The sequence below is a fragment of the Oncorhynchus nerka genome, linkage group LG8 (genome assembly GCF_034236695.1).
Source record: "Oncorhynchus nerka isolate Pitt River linkage group LG8, Oner_Uvic_2.0, whole genome shotgun sequence".
In the NCBI taxonomy this organism is placed as follows: Eukaryota; Metazoa; Chordata; class Actinopteri; order Salmoniformes; family Salmonidae; genus Oncorhynchus; species Oncorhynchus nerka.
The window spans coordinates 35,953,224-35,980,903 of NC_088403.1; the positions used below are offsets into that span (position 1 = coordinate 35,953,224).

At 44.6% G+C, this 27,680-nt stretch overlaps 1 protein-coding gene across 1 annotated transcript; it reads left to right on the forward strand.

Annotated features, from left to right (window-relative positions):
- On the forward strand, window positions 1-27,680 carry LOC115133219 (D(4) dopamine receptor-like). The gene is made up of 6 exons (XM_029666213.2): window positions 1-492; window positions 8,457-8,644; window positions 12,456-12,787; window positions 13,046-13,158; window positions 17,203-17,909; window positions 27,398-27,680. Exons 3-6 carry the CDS (start codon window positions 12,503-12,505, stop codon window positions 27,598-27,600), a joined length of 1,308 nt encoding a protein of 435 aa, XP_029522073.1. The 5' UTR covers window positions 1-492; window positions 8,457-8,644; window positions 12,456-12,502; the 3' UTR covers window positions 27,601-27,680.

The following is a 27,680-nucleotide window of genomic DNA, read 5'->3' on the forward strand; positions in this document are numbered from 1 at the left end:
ACAAAAGTGAGGACGAAAAAAAGAAAGAGAGAGAGAGAGAGAGAGAGAGAGAAAATAGAGAGAGACAGAGAGGGTGAGACAGAGATACATTTAGAGAGTGAGAGGAGAGAGTTTGTGAGTTCTAGCACACTCTCTGTGGCTGAGTCGTTGAAGAGGGAGACGATGTGGGCTCAGTCACGTTGTGTCATATCATAAATGTGAAGGCAGGGGACAAGTTTCTGACAACTCAGTCATGGAATTTCCCTTCAGACAGATGGCTCATCAATAGTAAAACTCTGCACAGTTGCAGCGCAGGAGGAGATGGACTAGTGTGAGTGTGCGGCGGAGCGAGGGTGAAAACAGCTGTTGACGGACAGTTTTGTGGAGCTGAGAGAAGGAAAGCAGCGGAGCAGACAACATCAGGGCTGACTGAGACAGTTTGGACTGGGAACCTCGGAGTGACAGGGGTAACAGGATTGATAGACTTCATGGGGTCAAAGGCTTGATGTTGATGTGAGTACCTTTTTGCCTTTTGTGCTATATTTTTTTTGTTCTGTGTTTTTGGAATGTTCTACTCTTGTTAGAAAATCAAGTCCTCTAATACCAGTAACAAATAGTGTAATTGATATAAACATGAAAAAAGGAGTCTTAATAAAAAAGATCAGCATGTAATGGTGACAATGGTCATTGGGAAATGGTGATATGATTCTGCATAAGTATACATAATATGGTTGTTATATCCACATGTTCAACAGTAATAAACAATTAATTTGAGTTTTAAAAATGGCAAATGCACACTATTGGTATAGTAGAAGAAATACAATTTCAAAGATTGTCATATTAAAGAGAATTTATAATGACTATAATGACTTTCTTAATCAAAACAGATCAGGCATGATTAGTATCAAGACAGATAGAACTGTTGTCCTCAATCTAATCATCTTAATGGTAACATCTCTATTCAACCACTGAGTTTGACATCAAAATATATCAGCTTCATTAAATTAAAACAAATAACAATTTTCAAAAGCTGGGGTGTCCAATTTCCATTAGCTTGACCATCCATGTTTTGTGCTACCTTTAAGTGGTAGTGCTTCCTGATTTGATGTGATGGGGTCGGGGTCATTTGGAGGTCATTTGGGGGGAGGCTGTTGACGTTTTATTCCTGTTGTTTATTTGAACCCTTACACATCTCTGTGAAGAGTGCATACATTTTGCCTTCGACCAATAAGCACTGCTGGCCTCCTCTGACCAGTGAGACTTGAGGGGATGGGGGTGGGGTCATATTCTGTCTGTGAGATAGATCCCCCCCCCCCCCAGGGTGGCATTGTACCCAAAAGGAAATAACCACAGAGCCTTAAAGCCATCGAAAACCTGCAGTTACTCATTTAGTACTGCCCAGACAATTACAGAATCATTCCACGCAGAAACGTAATTCATAGAACAGTTGTGCTCTATTAGTGTGAGTAGTGATAAAGACCAGCATCCCAACTCTATCTCAGTATTTCCATTTCTAAGAAACCGATAGACTCTACCCTACTGAAACATGCTGTCATGACGTGCTCCTACTGCCTCCTGCTACACACTAAGGCACCGCCACATGTAGGGCATACGCAGTATCATAACCTCTTGTTAATACGTCCTGGCTCCGTTGCTATCTTCTCTAAACCCAACGCCACCACCCTTCCTAGTAAGCAGCTGTTGGCACAGTTGGTCGCAGTGGCTTCGGGGGCTTAATTTGGACCCTCCACCACCCAGGTCACCACCAAACACCACCCAGCCCAGTCTGGTGAGCTCTGGATGGGCTCCAACACAAGGATAAAGACCTTGTGTCAGCCACAAGGTGGATATGGAGCGATAACATGGGACAGGACAGGTAATAAGCAAAAACTCAGTTAAAGGGCAATGAAAACATAAACGAGGCTAGTTAAGTTAATTTTTGAAGGATATTGATAAACACAAAGTAAGATTTCATTTCTTATCTGTCAGACTGTCGGTAGACTATACAGAGCCGTCAATGAAACTGACGGATAGCACACCCTGGAAAACAGCAGTGCTTTTAATGGAAAAGACTACCCAGGTTACATAAACTACACATACTTCGACATCAGCACATTTAATGAGCAGAAAACACAAGATAAACAACTTTATTCCTGAGACAAGCTTTAACTTCTATCAGCTTCCCAAGGCACCACACTGTGCTGCTCTCTTTAACTGACTCAGGTGTGAAATTACTTCCCTGACCCACCCTTTGTGTTTATTCTCTTTAATCCTCCATCACCTGCCACGACGCTGTCCAATTTAAACCTTCATGGAAGGAAGAGTAGAGAAAGTGTTGTTGCCTCTCAAATGGCACCCTATTCCCTATGTAGCGCACCACTTTTGACCAGTCCTGCACTTTATAGGGAATAGGGCGCCATTTGGGACACACTTTAAGAAACGCTCAGATCAAGCCCTCTATAAATCCATATGGCAGGCGAGCTACAGGTTAGTTTTAGAGCACCGAGCATCCTAATATGCCCGCCCGCCGTCTCGTTTGCTATCGTTTTGATGAACACGGTCATTTCAGAATCAATGGGAGGTGCACTGCTAACTTACATGCTATTTCTGGCGTCATTGGTATGCATGCAGCCTCCAAGTCAAGATTCAATCAAGCCACACTCTATACATTCCCAAACAGATATTCCCTGTCAGATACCCCTTACAAACGCTATCTTCCATTCACGACTATTGATAGATGAAAATATAGCCAGATATATATATATATATATATAGAGAGAGAGAGAGAGCACTTATACCTTTCTCCAAGAAGACCTGTCAGATCGGAAGGCTAGCAGTGAAGGATGGAAGATGAGGTAATGAGGCTACTGGGACACAGACCTGTTGTGGCTGGTTTGGTGACTCATTGTAATGGTTGGAATTAAATGAATGGAACAGTATTAAACACATATCAAACACATCGTTCCTATGCAACGTGATACCATTCCATTAATTCCATTCCGGCCATAACTATGAGCTGTCCTCCCCTCACCAGCCTCCACTGAAACAGACCATGCCCTGTATTCAGACTGACTGGCTGAGACATGCCACTCATTATGCTATTAGGTTGTATTTGAGCGTTTGCCACCTGTTGCAGACACTTTTACAACATCTGTGGCCCCACATCATTTGGCATGGGCAGAGAAATGACATTTACTGTATATATCGTGGAGAAATCATCTCTCAATAAATCTCTCACAGACCCATGATGATGCGAATGGTTCCTCGCCTCATGCAAAACGACAGGCAGCTCATTAGCCAAGTAAATTAAATCGGCCCCGGATCAGCATCGTCGTTATGACAAAGGACGTTTCTAGGATACCGTCCGGCTCGTCGTCTGTGTGGGGAGACCGGAGTGACCCAAGTGTCCAGTTGTTACCGCTACAGTAGTACTAAAAGACAGCCTAGTACTGACCGGCAGACATCACACCACAGTAGGCTGATGATGTAAATGTTTTGATTTTAGCCGGGTTGTTTGGCAAGGGTGTTGTGTTGGATAAAATGGCACTAGTGGTGGTGTGGACTGTGACGAGTGGTGCTGGACAATGGCAACTCAGTCAGCCACGGACGACAGCAGCTCAGGATGAAAGCAGAGAAATCCCTCGTGGAGCAGAGAGAGAGGGGGGAGAAGAGAGAGGGGAAGAGAGAGCGGGAGAGAAGAGAGAGGGGAAGAGAGCGGGAGAGAAGAGAGAGGGGAAGAGAGAGGGGAAGAGAGAGCGGGAGAGAAGAGAGAGGGGAAGAGAGAGCGGGAGAGAAGAGAGAGGGGAAGAGAGAGAAAGACAAAGGAATACGAGAGAGACCACAGAGAGAGCGGGAGAGAAGAGAGAGGGGAAGAGAGAGAAAGACAAAGGAATACGAGAGAGACCACAGAGAGAGCGGGAGAGAAGAGAGAGGGGAAGAGAGAGCGGGAGAGAAGAGAGAGGGGAAGAGAGAGCGGGAGAGAAGAGAGAGGGGAAGAGAGAGCGGGAGAGAAGAGAAAGGGGACGAGAGAGCGGGAGAGAAGAGAAAGGGGAAGAGAGAGCGGGAGAGAAGAGAGAGGGGAAGAGAGAGCGGGAGAGAAGAGAGAGGGGAAGAGAGAGAAAGACAAAGGAATACGAGAGAGACCACAGAGAGAGCGGGAGAGAAGAGAGAGGGGAAGAGAGAGAAAGACAAAGGAATACGAGAGAGACCACAGAGAGAGCGGGAGAGAAGAGAGAGGGGAAGAGAGAGCGGGAGAGAAGAGAGAGGGGAAGAGAGAGCGGGAGAGAAGAGAGAGGGGAAGAGAGAGCGGGAGAGAAGAGAAAGGGGACGAGAGAGCGGGAGAGAAGAGAAAGGGGAAGAGAGAGCGGGAGAGAAGAGAGAGGGGAAGAGAGAGCGGGAGAGAAGAGAGAGGGGAAGAGAGAGAAAGACAAAGGAATACGAGAGAGACCACAGAGAGAGCGGGAGAGAAGAGAAAGGGAAAGAGAGAGAAAGACAAAAGGAATACGAGAGAGACCACAGAGAGAGGGGTGAGAAAAAAAAGAGCGATAGGATCGATGAAAGGAAAGGAAAATATTGATATTGGAGGGAAAGGGTCGGGGGAGGGCGAGAGAGAGAGAGAGAGAGAGAGATAGAGGGCAAATACAGGTCAATGCTCCTGGGGGTATGGTACTGGTATGGAGATGCGCACACACATAGGAAAACGCACATCATACACACTCCATTCCAAGTCCATTCCAACCGCATTTGAGCTAATTAGTGTTGACAGGAAGCTAACACATTACGCGTACACACATCTGCAACATAAAACGATTATCCCACAGAAAGATGCTTTAAGTATGGTGCTGCATTCTTCTTCTTCTTTATGCGAGACTAAACTTAGCGTGTGGAACAACATCTCGTCCCAGGAGTCAATGCAAACACCCAAGCTGACAATCACACTATCCTCCTCTCCCAATACTCATTATGTAGTCTCAATGTTAGCTGTCGCCTGTGGTCCCGCCTGGCTAATTGACAGTTCAACACACTGTACAAGAGCATGCAAACAGAGGATAACCATTATTTTGACTGACTGGCGGGAACGGTGAAAACCGGGAGAAGGGTAGTTATCTTGGCTTGCAGTTGTTATCTTTCTGCACATACTGTTAACCCCCACACGGACGTACGCGCACACACACACACACACACACACTCAGACAAGCAAACACACACATCGACTACTCACGCACGCACATCTGACCCCAGCATGTCTGTTTCTGTTTTCTAATTCCGACAGCTCCTTGCCCCATCTGCTATTGTTGTCTCTATTGTGTCCCGGCATGCTCTTTGGCCCAGCACTGATGGCTCCTGTGAACAGAAATGGTGTAAAAAATCTTTGTAAAGGCATTTAAGCAACAGAAAAGATAATGTCACAGGCTGTCTCCTGTTCAAGTATATCTCAGATACAGCTAAAAACACCTTATTAAGCAGTGTCTGCTGTCAAAATTTGGCAGCCAGAAAAAGTTTCAGGCTAGGCTTCGGTAGGAAAACAAATTGACATTCAGCATCATAAGGCATATATCTATGTTCTGCTGTCTAGGCTGCATGATTTCTCGCTTATATCTCTCTTCATCGCTTTCACTCTCTTTTCCTCCTCTCCCGGCCCTATTGCCTCCCTCTTTCTCTCCCAGTTTCTCTCTTGCCCTCTCTTCCTTTCTCTGCCCCCTCTCACTCTCTCTCTCTCTCTGTGCTATAGGCAAAGCTGGCGGGTGATTTAATGGTGCTCTGCTGAATGTTTGCCCCCCCCACACACACACACACACACACAGATACACACACACCCGCCAACACCCACATTCAATTCCCTTCCACTCTCCAACCCACGGGATGTTTCGCTGACCCGCCCAGTGTGACAGTTTGTCTGTGCACTTGCCACCTCTAACATCATAATTGGCAACTAGCAGAATAAAGAGCTGGCTCGGGCAGAAAAGCACAGGCATCCATTATTGATAACAAACCACAAACAGCATCAGCACATCAACCTAAGCCCTATGAGCACCACTTATCAGTGGCTGTCATGTAATGTAAAGGTGCAAAGTGGAGGTATATAATTACAGCATTCCATTGTTCCTTCTTAAGAAGAATATCCACCATGGATTAGACCCGTTGACTAAAACGACTGCAATGGTCTCGTGTTCAGGGGCCATGTTGAGGTGTGTATGTGCTCATGTTGGCATGTCCAGAGGTGTGGGGGGAGTAGCTGTGGTTGCGTAATGTATTTTCTTACAGAGAGGAAGAAAACAAATCATCACCACCGAACAGCATCTCTGAACAATAGCTGGGAGAGAGAATAGAATAGGTATGACCTTTGCTGTTTAAACGAGGGCAGCAGAAGTGAAAATGCACCAATAGATTTCCTCAGTAGCCGCTACTGTAATGCGTTTTCATGTAAGTCTAGCTCTCCCGACAATACTCACCTGAGGCTATTCACCTTGATAGTGGGATTTTGGTAGGTAATTAATCACAGTTGGGCTGTAGTGGCACTTCCAGAGAAATCCCAAGGCCAATTAAACAGGAATTGGAGCCGAACAATGCCCAACTCTGACAGCCTGACAGACAGATGACAGACAGAGCGAGAGGGAGGAAAGTTGCTTTGACTAATGATGTCTGGGCACAGTTCAATGTCTAGTTTTTATTTACATTTGGTTGAGCTGTCAATCTAACATGAATTCAATGTGAAATCAATAAAAAAAATGTCACAATGTCATTGGATTTAGGTTAAAAGTTGGGTAAAAAAAAAATGAAATGCCCTTATGTTGATTACTTTTTCCAAATCTAATCCGTTTTCCACGTTGATTCAACGTCATCACATATATTTTTTTTTGGGGGGGGGGGGGGTTGAAATGACGTGGAAACAACATTGATTCAACACATTTTTGCCCAGTGGGTTGTTTGTGCACTGCAGAGTGGTTTTGCCCAGGGGGATGTGGGGTTGTTCTAAGAGTGGTGATGACTTTCTACGTCCTTGCTCTGCTTTTTCAGTCCATTCCATCTGATCTGATAAACCTCAATAACTCCCACTTTATTTCGCTGTCTTGTTTTTTTTTCCCTTTCAGCCACTCTTGTCATCCTGCAAGCTCCCGCTTGGTTTGACATTTCGCCGACCACGCAGACGAATTGCCTTGCTACACAGCAGGCCTATGCGATGTGCTTGTGTGCATGCGTGTACACGTGTGTGTTCGTTTGCTTTTGTCCGGGTTGCTCTGTAGAATTTAAACCGAGATATTAAACACAGCAGTGAGCTTGAACACCCTTCCAGATGACAATTCAAATTTCCACCGTAGATCAAATTCAAAAGAGCAATCCGTCTCTGCTTGGGACAAACGCTTCTATTTGGCAATCTGTGGCTATTATCAGGAAGAGATCGCTGAGAAAGGAACATCATCAATATAATCACCAATGAATGCATCCGGACTGCCCAGATGTGAGAAGAAAATCATTTTTGGACCAGAGCCATGGGCACACAGAACATGACAAACTCTGTTTGTACATAATGTGTCAACCTAATGGGCAAAAACTGTTTGAATCAATGTTTTTTCCACATCGTAAAAAAAAAAGTGATGACGTTGAATCAACGTGGAAAACTGATTGAATTTGCAAAAAGAAATTAACGTAAAGGAATTTCATGCTTTTTTTCACCTAACTTCTCACCTAAATCTAATGACATGGGACATTGTTTGTTGATTTCACGTTGAAGTCACATTAGTTGACAACTCAACAAACAAAGGTAAATCAAAACTAGACCAAACCACTCCAAAAATGGATAAACAAAAAACACAGCTTTCATATCTCATCTATACAAGTGAAATGAGCTGGATGAACAGTTCGAGTGGGTCTTTTTGTAGCTTGTGCGAGCTCTCATGGGTGTCATGGCAACCCTCACCTGTTGCCGCGGAGAAAAAGACAGTTCCATATCACAGGAAAAAATGCTCTGATCTGGAGCACGCTCAGTGGGGAGACTGTAGGAAAACAAGATGTGTGTTTCAGAACAACATGCAAAACAACACACAAAAACAACAATACGACAGGGAGGGAGGCTGCATATGATGAAATCTGAATTATAGCTAGAGTTAAAAATATGACACGAAAGAGGGAATAGTAATAAGCTTTCCTTAGAAAGCTATCCTAAAACTGGCTGACGAGAGCAAAATGCATCATACGGCCAGATTTCTGTATTTTGAAAGCTACATATCTTGAAAACTTCATTGCTGACATGCAAAACAGTTTGGGAATACATCAACAATAGACTAATGAAACAAATACCATACGTTTTCGGGTGGAGTTTTCCTTTAATCCCCACTGATGTAAAAACACAGATGCCTACTGTACCATCACTTTGGATGAAAAATAGCAGAGGTCACTTTGGGCTACTGAGTTGCAGCAGAAGCGGGTTAAAGAAAATGTGATTTTGTTACATCCCACCTCTTCCTCTTCCCTGGCAGGTGTGATCTGTGATGTCACTCAGGGAGATGAGCATGACTGAAGAGTCATCTCTATAAAACATGGCTGTCACGGGTCTCAGCGAGGGGAAGCAGTTGGCTGACACACACACGCTAAACACACTGCGTCTAGAACCAGTGGTCAGGACACACATCACGCTCTGCGCATCTCCCGGCCTCACTTCATGAAGGTAGGAACATCTGTCAGGGTTGTGAGGGAGTGATGTGATTACACACTTCCCTCTGTATTGATGGACATGATTTGCATGCACACACACATGCACGCTCTCTCTCTCACTAGCCATCAAACAGGCAAAGCATCAATACAGGTCTAAGATCGAATCCTACTACGGCAGCTCTGACGCTCGACAGATGTGGCAGGACTTGCACACTATCACAGATTACATGTGGGTAAGACTATTAAACAGGTTAACATTAGCAAGGCCACAGGGCCAGACGGAATACCCGGATGGGTACTCAAGAACATGCGCTGATCAGCTGGCAAGTGTCTTCACTGAAATGTTCAACCTATCCCTGACCCAGTCTGTAATACCAACTTGTTTCAAGCAGACCACCATAGTCCCCGTGCCCAAGAATGCCAAGGTAACCCGCTTAAATGACTATCGCCCCGTAGCACTCACACATATAGCCATGAAACACTTTGAAAGGCTGGTCATGGCTCATATCAACACCATCATCCCAGACACACTCCAATTCGCATACCGCCCTAACAGATCCACAGATGAAGCAATCTCTATTGCACTCCACACTGCCCTCACCCACCTGAACAATAGGAATACCGATGTAAGAATGATGTTCATTGACTACAGCACAGCATTGAACACCATAGTCCCCTCCAAGCTCATCACCAAGTTCAGGACCCTGGGACTGAATACCTGCCTCTGCATCTGGATCCTGGACTTCCTGATGGGCCACCTCCAGGTGGTGAGGGTAGGTAACAACACATCTGCCACTCTGACCATCAACACGAGAGCCCCTCAGGGGTGTGTGCTTAGTCCCCTCCTGTAGTCCCTGTTCACCCACGACTGCTTGGCCGTGCATGACTCCCACCTCATCATCAAGTTTGCTGTTGACACAATTGTGGAAGGACTGATGACAATGAGGCAGCCTATAAAGAGGATGAAAGAAACCTGGCAGTGTGGTGCCAGGACAACAACCTCTCCCTTAACGTCAGCAAGACAAAGGAGCTGATTGTGGAATACAGGAAATAAAGGGGCGAGCACTAAAGAATGAACATGGACACACACACCCACACAGTTGTGAAGTGGGCATAACATGACCTCTTCCCCCTCAGTAGGCCGAACAGATTTGGCATAGACCCTCAGATCCTCAAAAGCTCCACAGCTGCACCATTGAGAGCATCTAGACTGGCTGCATCACCGCTTGGTACGGCAACTGCAAGGCACCCAACCACAAGCTGCCCAGTACATTACTGGGGCCGAGCTCTCTGCCATCCAGTGCTTCTATACCAGGGGGTGTCAGAGGAAGGCCCAAATTATTGTCAAAGACTCCAGCCACCCAAGCCATAGACTGTTCTCTCTGCTACCTCACGGCAAGCAGTACCAGTGCAGCAAGTCTGGAACCAACAGGACCATGAACAGCTTCTACCCACAAGACTACTAAACAAGACTGCTAAATAGCTAATCAAATCGCTACCCGGACTAGCTGCAAAGACCCTTTTTTGCATTAATTCTCTTGCACTGACTCTACGCACCCTCTCTACCCACACATTCACACATGCTTACACTGACACCCCACCACACACATACACACACATACCCTAAATATGCCCACACACACAACACTCCCACACATGCATACTGACACCACACACACACACACACTTTTACACTCACCACATACGCTGCTGCTACAGTCTATTATCTGTCCTGTTGCCTAGTCATTTTCCCCTTCCTATGCAGATGCCTTCTGAAAGTATTCACACCCCTTGACTTGTTCCACATTTTGTTGTGTTACAGCCTGAATGTAAAATGGATTACATTGATATTTTGTGTCACTGGCCGACACACAATAACCCATAATGTCAAAGTGGAATTATGTTTTAAGAAATGTTTACAAATTAATAAAAAACGAAAAGCTGAAATGCATTGAGTCAATAAGTATTTAACCCATTTGCTATGGCAAGCCTAAATAAGTTCAGGAGTACAAATGTGCTAAACAAGTCACGTGATAAGTTGCATGGACACACTGTGTGCAATAATAGTGTTTCACGTGATTTTGAATGACTACCTCATCTCTGTACCCCACACATACAATTATCTGTAATGTCCCTCAGTCGAGCAGTGAAATTCAAACACATATTCAACCACAAAGACCAGGGAGGTTTTCCAATGCCTCGCAAAGAAGGGCACCTATTGGTTGATGGTAAAAATAATATTAAAAAATAAACAGACATTGAATATACCTTTGAGCATGGTGAAGTAATTAATTACGCTTTAGATGGTGTATCAATATACCCTGTCACTACAAAGATACAAGCGTCCTTCCTAACTCAGTTGCTGGAGAGGAAGGAAACCGCTCTGGGATTTCACCATGAGGCCAATGGTGATTTTAAAACAGTTTCAGAGTTTAATGGTTGTGATATGACAACAATGTAGTTACTTCACAACACTAACCTAAATGGCAGAGTGAAAAGAAGGCTGTACATAATAACAAATATTCTAAAATATTAACATGTGGAAAAAGGCACTTTAGTAATACTGCAAAAAAATATGGCAAATAAATGTACTTTTTTTTTTCTCCCCAATTTCGTGGTATCCAATTTATTTTATTTTTTAGTAGCTACTATCTTGTCTCATCGCTACAACTCCCGTACGGGCTCGGGAGAGACAAAGGTTGAAAGTCATGTATGTTAGCACACACTGCGCCCGGCCCGCCACAGGAGACGCTGGTGGGCGATGAGACAAGGATATCCCTACCGGCCAAACCCTCCCTATAGGACGACGCTAGGCCAATTGTGCGCCTCACCACGGACCTCCCGGTCGCGGCCGGTTACGACAGAGCCTGTGCGCGAACCCAGGGTCTCTGGTGGCACAGCTGGCGCCACCCATGGTGGTGGCTGCACCTTGTTTTGGGTATGCTTGTCATTGGCAAGGACTATAGAGTTTTTTTGGGATAAAAATAAATGTAACACAGCAAGATTCTAGAGGAAAACCTGGCTCAGTCTGCTTTCCAACAGACACTGGGAAGAGAATTCAGCAAGATAATAAGGCCAAATCTACAATGGAGTTTGCTAACCAAGATGGCATTGAATGTTCCTGAGTGTCTTAGTTACAGTTTTGACTTAAATCAACTTGAAAATCTATAGCAAGACTTGGAAATGGCTGTCTAGCAATTTTATTTTATTTATTTATTTAACTAGGCAAGTCAGTTAAGAACAAATTCTTATTTTACAATGACAGCCTCCTGGGGAACAGTGGGTTAACTGCCTTGTTCGGGGGCAGAACAACAGATTTTTACCTTGTCAGCTCGGGGATTAGATCCAGGAGAATTTCAGTTGCTGGCCCAATATACTAACCACTAGGTTACATGCCGCCCCATATGATGATCAACAACTAACTTGACAGAGCTTGAAGAATAAAAAAAATATATATAATGGGCAAATATTATACAATTCAGGTGTGAAAAGCTCTTAGAGACTTGATGAGACCCAAAGATTCACAAATGTAATCGCTGCCAAATGTGTAACATGTACAGTGTTGACTCAGGGTGTTGAATACTTATTTTATTGAGATATATTTGTGTTTTATTTTTCCTAAATGTTTAATAAATGTTCACATTTTTCTTTCTACTTTGACATTACAGAGTATTTTGTATAGATTGATGATAAAAAATACAATTAAATCAATTTTAATCCCACTTTGTAACACAACAAAATGTGAAGAATTCAAGGGGTGTGAATACTTACTGAAGGCACACACACACACCACAGTAAACACTCTCCTCTCGCCTCCTCCCTAGATGTTAACTTCAGAGCGACAGTGCAGCCCGGGGCCTCCATAATCGACATGGTCAACGTGACGACGTCACCCAGCAGCAATGCCACCCCAGAGGGTCTGACTGAGGGGGGGCTGGTGGTCCTGGGCCAGAGGGAAGAGTATGATTACAATTACTTTGCCCTGGTGCTGGGCGTGCCCCTCATCCTGATCATCATCCTGGGCAACGTACTTGTGTGTCTGAGCGTGCTCACTGAGCGCTCCCTGAAGACGGCCACCAACTACTTCATCATCAGCCTGTCTGTGGCCGACCTACTGCTGGCTGTACTGGTGCTGCCCCTCTACGTCTACTCTGAGGTGAGGGAGGAGCGGAGAGTGTGTGTGTATGTATGTGTGTGTGTGTATTTATGTGTGTACCTGTGTGCGCGTGTGTAAGTTGACCTTCCCTCCATGACCTCTTAAATTGAAGAAACACGTACACATACCCAAATACATGTTGTTTTGTTCAATTACCTGCCCTGTCTGTCTCTTCGTAGTTTAAAGTCCACCGCTGACAGGACTGACAACTTGTTAACCATGTGTTGTTGTTGTTGTTGTTACTGCTGTGTGTCCCAGTTCCTGGGTGGTATCTGGACCCTGAGCACATACATCTGTGATGCTCTGATGACCATGGACGTCATGTTGTGCACTGCCTCCATCCTCAACCTATGTGCCATCAGTGTGGACAGGTGAGTCCTTCTGTCTCAACTTCGCCTGGACACTATTTTAACACATGGTGGAAAATACATTGGATTTGAAAAAAAGTAATTAACTGTTGTTTTGAGGGAGACATTTCTACAACAGGATTATGTCCTCATGGTAACCACATTTCAACATATGGAAACCTTGTATATAAACCTTGATTTTGTTCCTTTAAAACAATGTCAGATCTTCAACGTTATACACACTATCAGAAGAAAAAATAACTATAGGCTGGGCAGCACCTCCTGGCTCTTACTAGAGAATTGATCTATCTACAGCTACCCTATGATATTTGTCACTGACTATTACCAATGTGCTATCGTGAGAATGATTTCTTAGAGATGTCCACTTTAAAAAACAAAATAGATTCACTGTTGCTATCGAAGTCATGACAAAAGGGTAGGTTTAGCAGAGCAAATTAAATGTGACCATAATTAAATGTGACCATCCCTCATATACCATAAATCATGCTATTAAGGCCTACAAGCTATAGGATTTGCAAAGACATCCAAAGCTATCTCTTTATTTCAACCCAGAATTCAACAACAAAATAGACAATACAATAGACCTAGGGTTTCAAGCTCTGGTTGATTTGTAATTGAATTATATTTAGTGGTATTTAATTGTGTGCTTGATTATCAATGCAACCAAATATCAACACTTGAAGGAGATGTGTCTTCTGCTTGGCTAGTTCCATTTGAGCATCTGCCTTAGTCTGCCTTTTAATTCCAGTTTGTCTACAAATGAATAATTGATGTTGGATTCACGTCTTCATCTCAATCAAAATTTAAAGAATAAGATGACATCAAAACAAACATTATTGAAAGTGTTTTAAAAGTTTGATTTTATTTATTTAGCCAGACTAAGTTAGTGGCACAAATGGAACTATCCAAGCAGAAGATAATGTTGATATTTGATTGCGTTGACAACCAAACACAATTCAATATTACATTTGTAATACAGTAAATAGCCTAAAGTTAAGACTAGTTAAGAAACTTTAAAATGAGTAACACATCCATGGCCACATTGAGGTTACTGTAACTATGAATGTGTTCTTATGTAAAAATATAAAGTGTGCATATTCAAAATAGCATGGATAGGTCGTCACAGGTCTGTGGAGATGATCACAATTTCTGTAATATTCTGTGCAGAATCTCGAACGGCATTGGTCACTTGCACCGTGTACTTTTAATGCAATCTCAACTGCAATCCAGCTCATTTGGTTATGATGCACAGTGATAACACAGTAATCTATTCTATAAATAAACCACAAATCAGACATTGTTTGGCATTGGAATTTGTTTGTGCCTTTAGATGGTTGAAAGCGTAGTGATGACCCAATGGATATTCAACTAGCTTTTGGCTGTCTTTTTGAGTGGGTGAACATAGGTTGTAATATCTTTGATCGACGTGTCAACCAATTATGACCCAATTATTCATGTTGAAATGACATGCTGTGCCCATTGGGCAGTCTCCAGTATGATTTGAGTTCACAAAGAATTCCAAAGAACTACCTCAATATCTCTGAATTATTAGGAAAAGATTGATAACGCAAGTTCTTCTTCAAAAAGATTCTTCAAGAAATACCCTGGGTGTACCCTTTACTCCCACTTTTGAAAGTAACAAAGAGAGCCATTGAAAAACACCAAAAACAAGATCTTCAACTTGCAAGTTCAACATGTCCTTCTAATATCTGTAGCGAGCTCTGTAGCGAGCTCTGTAGCGAGCCCTGTCACTCATAGTAATCCCCCAAAGCATTCTGCCAGACTGTGAGAAGAGCGTAGCGAGACCATTAGCAGACATCACACAGTGAATGCTAACTGATGGCTGTGGTCTATAGGAGGCTAATGGAACCGTAACTCTGGAACCCCCTCATCGACCCACTCATCAAGGCCCGCTAAATTACTCAAAACAGAGAGAAGCAAACTCACGCCAACCACCCAGGGGACTCTACCCCAAAACAACATCTAAGGGCTAAGTGTGACCGAGAGCGTCTAAGGCAAAGCAAAAACAAACCGACTGTAAAATAGAAGATAAGCATTAAATAGGTTCCACACAGCACACACTTCTTGCTAGTTAAATGTTGTATCCCTAGTGTTTTGCGGCTTATGAGTCTGACAGGTTCTATAGCATTGTGGTGTTATTACATTTCACAATGTAATAATACGACATGGTATCTAATCAATAGATTGAGATTAATTGGATTTATAAGACAGGAAAAGCAGGGTAGAACCAGGTTGTGGGGGTTGGAATAGAGTGGAGTTACAAATGAAGGTGAATATTATTTTAACTTCATCTGTGGCCTTCCAGTGTCTCCATATCTAAGTTTACTTTGAACCTGTAGGACCACAGAACAGCTTTGAACGACTTTGAGGTTTTTCAAATGTTTCCAGAACAGCCGCCATGTCCTCTGAGTACTTCCCTGCTGTGTTGGCCTGTTTGAAGCCCCTCCATGTTAAATGTATGTATTGATGTATTTTAAATTTAGACTATGTCATTCGCTTTGATCCGTGTCTCAGCAGGTACAGTTGAAGTCAGATGTTTACATAAACCTTAGCCAAATACATTTAAACTCAGTTTTTCACAATTCTGACATTTAATCCAAGTAAACATTCCCTGTTTTAGGTCAGCTAGGATCACCACTTTATTTTAAGAATGTGAAATGTAAAAATAATAGTAGAGAGAATTATTTATTCCAGCTTTTATTTCTTTCATCACATTCCCAGTGGGTCAGAAGTTTACATACACTCAATTAGTATTTGGTAGCATTGCCTTTAAATTGTTTAACTTGGGTCAAACGTTTCAGGTAGCCTTCCACAAGCTTCCAACAATAAGTTGGGTGAATTTTGGCCCATTCCTCCAGACAGAGCTGGTGTAACTGAGTCAGGTTTGTAGGCCTCCTTGCTTGCACACGCTCTTTCAGTTCTGTCCACAAATTTTGTATGGGATTGAGGTCAGGGCTGTGTGATGGCCACTCCAATACCTTGACTTAAGCCATTTTGCCACAACTTTGGAAGTATGCTTGGGGTCATTGTCCATTTGGAAGACACATTTGCAAACAAGCTTTAGCTTCCTGACTGATGTATTGAGATGTTGCTTCAATATATCCACATAATTTTCCATCCTCTTGATGCCATCTATTTTGTGAAGTGCACCAGTCCCTCCTGCAGCAAAGCACCCCCACAACATGATGCTGCCAACCCCGTGCTTCACGGTTGGGATTGTGTTCTTCGGCTTGCAAGCCTCCCCCTTTTTCCTCCACACATAACGATGGTCATTATGGCCAAACAATTCTATTTATGTTTCATCAGACCAGAGGACATTTCCCCAAAAAGTACAATCTTTGTCCACATGTGCAGTTGCAAACCGTAGTCTGGCTTTTTGTAATGGCGGTTTTGGAGCCGTGGCTTCTTCCTTGCTGAGCGGCCTTTCAGGTTATGTCCATATAGGACTCGTTTTACGGTGAAATCGCTCCCAAGGATGAACCAGACTTGTGGAGGTCTACAAAACAATTCTAAGGTCTTGGCTGATTTCTTTTGATTTTCCCATGATGTCAAGGAAAGAGGCACTGATTTTGAAGGTAGGCCTTGAAATACTTCCACAGGTACACCTCCAATTGACTCAAATGATCTCAATTGGCCCTATCAGAAGCTTCTAAAGCCATGAAATAATTTTCTGGAATTTTTCAAGCTGTTTAAAGGCACAGTCAACTTAGTGTATGTAAACTTCTGGCCCACTGGAATTGTGATGCAGTGAATAATAACTGAAATAATCTGTCTGTAAACAATTGTTGGAAAAATGACTTGCGTCATGCACAAAGGAGATGTTCTAACCGACTTGCCAAAACTATAGTTTGTCAACAAGAATATTTGAAAATTGAGTTTTAATGATTGAGTTCCAACCAAAGTGTATGTAAACTTCTAACTTTAACTGTACATAGCCATGTTGGCAGCATTGCCCCTGAAGTACAACAGGTGTGCTCCATGTATTTTAAATGTATTTTATTCCCTGTGATTTGTGTGTCCCTGCAGGTACATAGCAGTGGTGGTGCCCCTGAAGTACAACAGGAACCAGTTCAGCCTGCGGCAGCTGGTCCTCATTACGGCCACCTGGGTTCTCTCCCTGGGCGTCGCCAGTCCTGTCATCTTCGGCCTCAACCAGGTGCCGGGCCGCGACCCCACCGTGTGCAAGCTGGAGAACGACAGCTTCGTGGTCTACTCCTCAGTGTGCTCCTTCTTTGTGCCTTGCCCAGTCATGCTCTTCCTGTACTACTGGATGTTCCGGGGGTTGAGACGCTGGAGCTCAGGCAGGAGGCGCTCCCAGCTGACGAGGGGAGGAAAACGGGGCCTGTCCCTGCGCCTCAGCTCCGCCCTGCAGAGGGAGAACACAGGGGTCAGGGCGGGGGCCAAGGAGAAGGTGGTGTACCTCATGCCCTCAGGGCTCAGCCCAATGTCACCGTCGTCCGTATCAATGGCGTCGCCCACAGCGACCCCGGGGGTGGAGGACAAGCAGCAGGATGGTGTGGGGGCTGGCATGGCGGAGAGCGACCCCATGACTACCCAGATAGAAAGCGTTTCGGACGCGGACCCCACGGAGAAGCTGCCTAGGCAGGGGAGGAGCCGGAAGGAGAATGGGCTGGCCCACGCTAAGGCCACCAAGAGGGGGCGCCGCAACAGCAAGAGTAGCAGAGTGAGTGGGAGGGAGCGAAAAGCCATGAAGGTCCTTCCTGTTGTAGTTGGTAGGTATGTGTACGTGTGTGTGTGTGTGTGTGTGTGTGTGTGTGTGTGTGTGTGTGTGTGTGTGTGTGTGTGTGTGTGTGTGTGTGTGTGTGTGTGTGTGTGTGTGTGTGTGTGTGTGTGTGTGTGTGTGTGTGCATGCATGTGTCTTCCAAGGTCTAATATTTACACAAATCATGTCAACTAAGGACATTTAGCATCGTTGGGGTAAGGAAACAGTGGGTTGCGGTGAGCTTAAAAAGTATTAATTACATAAGCATGGAGGGGTATGGAAATGAGGGGTTTCCCACTCAGAATACATAACCTCATAACCTGCAGCTGACTGTTGACACATCAACTATGATTAAAGTGCAGGGCAGTTTGTGATTGTTGCTGTTTTGGTAATCAGTACCTGGAGGGTGAGTGGTTTCACCTCTTCTCTGAGTATACAGTATATCCAGCTTCTCAAGCTCCAGTTCAGTGTGTTTCAATCTAGAGCAAGACCACTCCTACTCTCTCCAGGAGAGAGAAGAATCATTTTTGTCTTAATTTGTTGTTGTCTAGTATTGTCTTTTGCTAGCTAGGGCCATCTACTTTACGTACTATCCTCCCTTTCTGTATCGTATGACACTCACTGTCCCCTTTCCTCCCGGCTGGCTTGCCCTATCCTTCTGCTCGGTGGCTGAGTATGTCAGGTGAGCAAAAATGGAGGAAAGTTAAACTAAACTAAAATTTAACTTCCATCATCATTTCACTCCCTCCTCTCTACCTTCCCTTCCTATGTAGCCACTGCTAACACCACTTCCTATCACCCCAGATTTCAGGTTCCTGCATTTAACCTTAGGAAACTCTTCGCCACCTTCTCCTCCCTCCTTAATCCCCCTCCCCCCTCTCTCTGCGGAAGACATTGTCAACCCTTATGAAAAGAAGGTAGACAATATCCACTCAGTCAGCCTATTGAGTCCACTGGTATGACTCACACAGAACTACCCTACACCTTGACCCCTTTCTCCCCTCTCTCTACAGATGAAATTCTAGTGCCGTCTGGCCGCTCGATAACCTGCCCACCTGACCTCAACCCCTCCTCCCTTTTCCAGACCATCTCATTCCTAACTTCCCTCGTCAATTCTTCCCTGACCACTGGCTGCATCCCCTCTGACTCCAAAATGGCTAGAGTCACTCCCCTTCTCAAGAAACCAACACTCAACCCCTCTGACATAAAAAATGACAGACCGGTATCCCGGTATCCCGGTATCCCGGTCTTTCTTGTCTTTCTTGTCTTTCCAAAGCACTTGAGCGTGCAGTCTGACCATCACTCTTGTTATCTCTTTCAGAAAAAATCTTCTTGACCCTAACCAGTCTGGCTTCAAGACGGGTCACTCAACAGAGACCGCTCTCCTCTGTGTCACGAAGGCTCTCCGCACTGGCAAAGTTGACTCTCTCCTCTGTCCTCATCCTCCTAGATCTATCCGATGCCTTGGACACAGTGAACCATCAGATCCTCCTTTCCACCCTCTCAGTGCTGGGCGTCTCAGGCTCTGCACACTTTTGGATTGCATTCTACCTGGCTCCTACCAGGTAACTTGGAGAGGATCTGTGTCTGCACCACATGCTCTCACTACTGGTGTCCCCCAGAGCTCGGTTCTAGGCCCAATCCTCTTCTCTCTATATACCAAGTCACTCAGCTCCATCATATCCTCACATGGTTTCTCCTATCATTGCTATGCAGATGACACTCAACTACTTTTCTCCTTCCCTCCTTCTGACAAATAGGTGGTGACACGCATCTCTGTGTGCCTGGCAGATATCTCAGCTTGGATATCGGCCCACCACCTCAAGCTCAACTCCGACAAGACGGAACTACGCTTGCTCCCGGGGAAGGCCTGCCCACTCCAAGACCTCTCCGTCACAGTTGACAACTTCACAGTGACCCCCTCCCAGAGTGCAAAGAACCTTGGCGTGACCCTGGACAACACCATGTCTTCCTCTGCAAATATCAAAGCAGTGACTCGCTACTCCAGGTTCTTGCCCTTTAACATCTGTAGAGTACGACCCTACCTCACACAGGAAGCCGTGCAGGTCCTAATCCAGGCACTTGTCACCTCCCGTCTGGACTAATGCAACTCGCCGTTGGCAGAGCTCCCCGCTTGTGTCATCAAACCCCTGCAACATATCTGGAACGCCACAGCACGCTTGGTGTTCAACCTTCCGAAATTCTCCCATGTCACCCAGTCCTCCGCACACTCCACTTGCATCCACTACAAGACCATGGTGCTTGTCTACGGAGCAGCAAGGGGAACTTCCCCTCCCTGCACTCAGGCTATGCTCAAACCCTACATCCCAACCCGAGCACTCAATTCTGCCACCTTTGGTATCTTGTCCATTCCAGCTCAACCCAGTCAAACCTCTTCTCTGTCCTGCCACCTCAATGGTGGAATGAGCTTTGCCCTGAAGCTAGGACTGAAGAGTCCCTGCCCATCTTCTGAAAACACCTGAAAATCTACCTCTTCAATGAGTATCTTAATATAAGATATCTGTCTTATTCCCCTCCCCCCCATTAAAAAAATAGTATTTTCCAGCTAGCAGTGACTTTGCTGATCATTTCTGTATCGTGGGAAAATGTACTTACTACGACTGTGATATCTGGTTGTCTCACATATCTATCTTAAGATGAATGGGGTCATTTCCATGTAAAAGGAGCCATGAGCACCAACATGTGAAGTTCATAGGAGAATGTCCAATTGGGTGTAAAATGAAAGCTATGAGTACCAAATCGGTAACGGACAATTCCGAAAAAATCTGTCAGGAATTTCTGCAATTGAGTTGGCTACAATGGGAAATCATAGTAGTCACATAATAGTTTGGATCGCACAGTATGGTACAGTACAGCACAGTACAGTAAAGAAAAGTAGAGTGTAGTTCAGTACACAGTAGAGCACACTAGAATTTAGTACACTATAATGTAATGTATTGTACTGTACTGAACTCTACTGTACTTTACCATACTCTACTGAACTATACTTTACACTACTGTACTCTACTGTTCTGTACTGAACTCTACGGTACTAAACTCTACTGTTCTGTACTCTATTGTGTTCTACTGAGCTCTACTGTGCTGATGTCCAAACTAGTGAAACATAGACGTCTGTGATTGGTTTAGATTTGGTTCGGACCAACCAAATGTGGTCTTGTTTGGGGGCAGAGGTCATTCAAATAATAGCCAGTGTGTAGAATAACACCCAAATAATGAAAGGAGGATATTTCATATTTATACTTTTGTGTACCTATTTAGGAAACATCACCATAAAGAGAATGACATTCATATCCAGAATTATGCATCTATTTTAGTACAAATCGGGGACCTATGACGAAATTCCGTTACCGCAATTCTGTTACCGGGTGTAAATCAATTAACTTACTGTAGTTCAATAAACAAAAGAACCATGTCATACATGACACCCCATTATTTCTGCAGGCATCGTTTAATCTTAAAATACAGTGCCTTCAGAAAGTGTTCACACCCATTGACCTTTTCCACAGTTTGTTGTGTTACAGCCTGAATTTACAATTTATTAAATTTAGGTTTTTGGTCACTGGCCTACACACAATACCCCATAATGTCAAAGGGGAATAATGCTTTTCAAAATTCTATATAAGTCAAGAAATCTGTCATTTATTTAGAAGTTTTTGCCGAAGAGATCTTAGTCGTGCAATTTTATTTGGGATCTATTTGGGATCTCGAGCCCTCCAGAAATCTTCCCCCCAAAAATGATGTAGACATTGCAAGGCCTTGAGGGAGTCACCGTTTTATGGATGACATTTTGGTATATGCAAATACCATGGAGGAGCACGACGAGTGACTAAAAAGAGAATGATTCAACCAGACTAAAAGTTGAACAAATTAAAGTGTGCCCTCAGTCAAACACAGCGACGTTTCCTGGGACACCTCATTGATCCAATCAGGCCTGATTCAGAGAAAGTGGGGGCCATCTGGCAGCTTTTCCCCACCAGGGAAATTGCAGGAGCTGAAGAGAGTTATTGGGATGGATAAATACCTAGGGTAGTATATCCCCAACCTGTCCACAGTGGGTCAACCACTGCATGAGCTCCTGAGGTCAAAGACGGCATGGACATGGGATCACGCACACCAGGCAGTGTCCCAGTGCCTCAAAGAACTTCTGAAGACTTCCCCAGTCCTGACGTTCTATGACAGCAACAGAGCCATTGCAGTCTCAGCAGACGCAAGCAGCTTTGGGCTTGACAGTGTACTACTACAGCTCCATGGTGAGGAATGGAAGCCTGTGGTTTACTGCTACAGCTCCATGGTGAGGAATGGAAGCCTGTGGTTTACTGCTACAGCTCCACTGTGAGGAATGGAAGCCTGTGGTGTACTACTACAGCTCCATGGTGAGGAATGGAAGCCTGTGGTGTACTACTACAGCTCCATGGTGAGGAATGAAAGCCTGTGGTGTACTACTACAGCTCCATGGTGAGGAATGGAAGCCTGTGGTGTACTGCTACAGCTCCACTGTGAGGAATGGAAGCCTGTGGTGTACTGCTTACAGCTCCATGGTGAGGAATGGAAGCCTGTGGTGTACTACTACAGCTCCATGGTGAGGAATGGAAGCCTGTGGTGTACTACTACAGCTCCATGGTGAGGAATGGAAACCTGTGGTATACTACTACAGCTCTATGGTGAGGAATGGAAGCCTGTGGTGTACTACTACAGCTCCACTGTGAGGAATGGAAGCCTGTGGTGTACTGCTACAGCTCCATGGTGAGGAATGGAAGCCTGTGGTGTACTACTACAGCTCCATGGTGAGGAATGGAAACCTGTGGTATACTACTACAGCTCTATGGTGAGGAATGGAAGCCTGTGGTGTACTACTACAGCTCCACTGTGAGGAATGGAAGCCTGTGGTGTACTGCTACAGCTCCATGGTGAGGAATGGAAGCCTGTGGTGTACTACTACAGCTCTATGGTGAGGAATGAAAGCCTGTGGTGTACTGCTACAGCTCCAAGGTGAGGAATGGAAGCCTGTGGTGTACTACTACAGCTCCACGGTGAGGAATGGAAGCCTGTGGTGTACTACTACAGCTCCACGGTGAGAAATGGAAGCCTGTGGTGTACTACTACAGCTCCACGGTGAGGAATGGAAGCCTATGGTGTACTACTACAGCTCCACGGTGAGGAATGGAAGCCTGTGGTGTACTACTACAGCTCCACGGTGAGGAATGGAAGCCTGTGGTGTACTGCTACAGCTCCATGGTTAGGAATGGAAGCCTGTGGTGTACTACTACAGCTCCACGGTGAGGAATGGAAGCCTATGGTGTACTGCTCCTTGTGGCTCATGGAGGCAGAAACCAGATAATCAGAGATGGCGCTGACAGAGATGGTCGCCTCGCGTCGCATTCTTAGGTGACAGACCACAGGCCCTTGGTCCCACTAATGAACAGCAAAGACTTGGATAACGTGCCTTTACGGTGCCACTACTCATGAGGCCGATGGGGTTCAAACCCACAGCGGAGTACGCGCCAGGACAAACTATGGTCGTGGCGGACACTCTTTCAAGGAGTCTAACGATACTCACAGAAAAGGAAACAGACACACACACACATACATTGAGCGTTACATTGCCGCCATGATCAACAACATACCTGGTACAAAGAGAGAAATGGAGAGCAGAGTTGCCGCCGCAGCAGATGATGAACTACAGACAGTGATCAAGTACAGGTTCAGGCAGGCCAGAACATGTGAGTAAAACCCCAGTCATGGAGAGTTTTTCCCAGTGAAAAGTGAACATTCAGAGTACAATGGTATGATCACAAGGGGGAACCGCATACTAGTACCACAGACACAGAGGGCGGACATTCTTGATAGAATACACGATGGACATCAAGGTCAGACTAAATACAGAGAGAGGGCCAATGCCTCGGTATTGTGGCCGGGGATCTCAGAGAAGAAAAAGGTCATGTCAGTCTTGGCCCAGCAAAAGGAGCCACTAATCTCAACACCGCTCCCTGGCAGGCCATGGAGAAGAATTGATCTGGATCTATGCGTGCATAACAAACAAAACGATCTGATTATATCTGACTACCACTTAAGATTCATAGAAATACTACATATGCCTACAACCACAAGCACACAGGTTGCCCTTAAGCTGAAAGGAACCTTTGCAAGGTATGGGATTGCAGATGAGGTCGTTAGTGAAAATGGGCCCCAATTCTCTATTTCCGAGTTCCAAGAAATGGCAAAGCAGCTTGACGTTAAGCACATTACGTCCAGCGCTCACAACCCTCCGGGTAACGGTCACACAGAAAGGGCAGTGCAGACCGCAAAGAGGATTCTGAAGCAGAAAGACCAGCTGATTGCTCTCATGTGCTACAAGTCAACCCCATGCACAACAACGGGAATGAGCCCAGCAGAGTTCCTCATGGGTAGAAGAATCTGAACGACGCTCCCAACCTTGGTGAGAAACCTGCAACCTAAGTGGCCCAACAACAACAAAAAACACATCAGGATACAGCAGAAAAGAGGAAACGAGCCTTCTACGACAACCAACGTCACGGGGCTAGACCACGACAGTTGCTAACGCCAGGAGAAACAGTGCTCACCAAGCTCGATTGCCTAAAAGATTGGACAACACCTGCAGTGGTAACAGGTGAAAGCGCCACACCTAGGTTTTACGACGTCGAGATGCAGAAATGAGGAACACTACGACTTAACTGTCGCCACCTCCGGGCAGTGTCCACTCCAACTAAAGGCATTACGCCTGCCTCTCCTGAGAGAAGAGTAAATACTGCCAGACAAGGGTCAAGAAGAGGATGTTTGAAATCAATGGTTTTTGTTCAGCGTTACATAATAACATAGGTTTACAGCAACACAAAACAAGGATCAGATTTTTGCAATCTGAGACCACAGGGGATGGCATCAATATAACAAACCCTGAATGCTTGAAAGAGGCTGCATGCTGAGAAGGGGCTAACATTTTGATTATGTGAGAAAAAGGCTCACGCTCCTTTGCTATGTATTCAGCATTTGAAAACACAAGACTGTTAAAATGCAACGGTGGTGTTAGACGGTGTTGATGCTCCACAGATTTAGCAGGATGTGTTGAGCGTTATGCTCGTGCTGTTGTGAAAAATAGAGGAATGAATAATGGCACCCTCCACAGCATAGTCTCTTCCCACAATGCTGGGCCTGTTTGCTTACTAATGCAGGACCGCATCCACTGACAAACCAACTCCCGCTGTGTCTGAACGGACCAAGCAGAGAGAAGTAGAGTCTGCAGTCGGTGCTGTGGATCTAAGCTATATCATACCATATGTGTGCGTGTGTGCACAGGTGTGAGTGTTGGCACGTGCTGAATGAACGGAAGGAAAACATGACATACGCACCCCCATTGTCTACGTACATCTATGCAGGTCTACTCTGAGAGAGTCGTTCACGCCGAAACTGGCGCAGGCCAGGTGTACAGGCGGCGCTGACTAACTTTACTCAGTGTGACAACGTTATCATGGCACGTTTGCTGGAAAGGTGTTAAAGTGTTGCCAGCTAATTAGCTAGCGACCAAATATAGAGTTAACACATGGTATAAGTGTCTGCAAGGTAATGCAGCCTGGTAATGGTAATGCAGCCTGCAGTACAAGTAGAGGAGGAAACAGCCACTCGATTGCCATCTTCTACCATGGTTCACATGATCTATGCAAACACTTTTTCGTGCCACATGCATTTAGTCTACACACCCACAAACAGCACAAAACCAGTAACTCTATATGCAGTGAGCTACAGTCTGCCTGTCAAAGACAGCTTTTTCTCAATGGGACACCACATGATATTTATCATCTCACATTATACCAATATACTCGTATTATACAAAACCAGTAACTCTATATGCAGATTCTGTCATAAACACCTTTTCCTCAATGTCATATCACATTGATGTTTACCATCTCAATTTATAGTAATTGTTGTGTCTTTGGCTATGCCGGATTAAGTGATACGACATGCTATTCTATAAAATCATTTCTCCGTAATTAATATTACCTGATTGTACTAATCATGTAAATGTAATTAACTAGAGAGTTGGGGCACCATGAAATAATATTTATAGAGCTGTTATCTTCTGAATAAACTCTTAAAGACCTAGTAATATTTTACATCAATAGCAGTCAATATTAATTGTCACCTTAATTCAGTCTCATCTGAAAGCTGTAAATTCTTGGTTATCTGCATGAACCCTGGCTAACAATTTGAATCAGCAATACAAAATTGGGTTTAATTATTTATTTACTAAATAGCTAACTAATCACCCAGAATTACATATACACATAATTAATCATAACTTGATTACAAATTACGTCATAAAGGACAACGTCCCTAGCATGCAGAATAGATATGACAGCTGGTTACACAAAAGAAAAGGGGCTGGGTTTGAGTGAAAGAGCGGGAAGGCCGAGGAAAAAAGGGCGAAACAGTGCTATCGTAAATACAGTATCTTATGCATTCTAAATTACCGCCCATTTGGAAAAGGAAAATGCAATAAATATTTACTCTGAGCTGCGCTTCGGTAGGTTGGTGGTAGATAGAAGGCTGTGTTGCCCAAACAAGTCCATTGAAGAATGTCTCTGCTGGTAAATTGGATACGTTGTAGTAACGTCCTGGTGTGGTAGACGGGATACTCTGTCTGTTCCTTCCTAACCTGCGTTTGCAGCTACTGTTGCTAACTCAATGGCTAGGAGGTATCACTTCTGTAGTGAATAAGAGTTCAAAGTTCATACCATTCGCAACCAAAGCTCATGCTTCTGTAGTTATTATCTGAACCATTCTGACATCGAACCGTCGTCCTCGCATCCTCGGAACAGCAGATTACATTGTCATCAAGGCTTTATATAGGAAGGGAGAGGAGGGCGTGTTTTATAGCCCATGTCCCTTCACAGGGGCGGGCCACTGATTGAGCATAGCCCTCACCTTATGAAAACCCAAATCTCACATTTTAGAAGCTAAAATCACATTTCATCCCATCACAAATAATTTCATATTCAAACATTTAAATTGAACAACAATTCCATGTGAATCCGATAACTCTGATGTGTAGACTTTCCACTGTATGCCATCTTATCATTGATGAGAATGTCTCAGATGACAACCGAACTGACATCATATTCATTAAGTACCACCGCATATGTTAAATTGGTCGGATTACCAAAATATAGTTCATTTCCGCCCACCTTCTGATGTTCCCAGAATCACTATGTTAACCAAGGTGTTTGCAAATGTAACATCAGTAGGGTAGAGAGGAAAAGGGGGGGAAGAGGTATTTATGACTGTCATAAACCTTCCCCCAGGCCAACGTCTTGACAGTAATATACTGTAGTTATGTATCCCTTACCATGCATTAATGTATTGAAAAGACTGACTGCGTCACCTTTCCCCTCTTCCTCCCCCTTTTCCTCCTCACCACCCATCCTCCCTCTTCTTCTCCTCCTCCCCTCCTCTCACCTATACCAGGTGTGTTCCTAGCCTGTTGGACACCTTTCTTTGTGGTACATGTGACCAACGTGCTGTGCGTGTCCTGCAAAATCAGCCCTACTCTGATCTCCGTGGTAACGTGGCTGGGCTACGTCAACAGTGCTGTCAACCCCATCATCTACACTGCCTTCAACGCAGAGTTCCGAAATGTCTTTCACAAACTTTTCTGCTGTCGAGCATGAGGCCTGAGTTCTGGAACCTATTTGACAAACTATTCATTGAGATAGAAGAACAACTTTCTTTAAGGTTCAATCTGAGACCT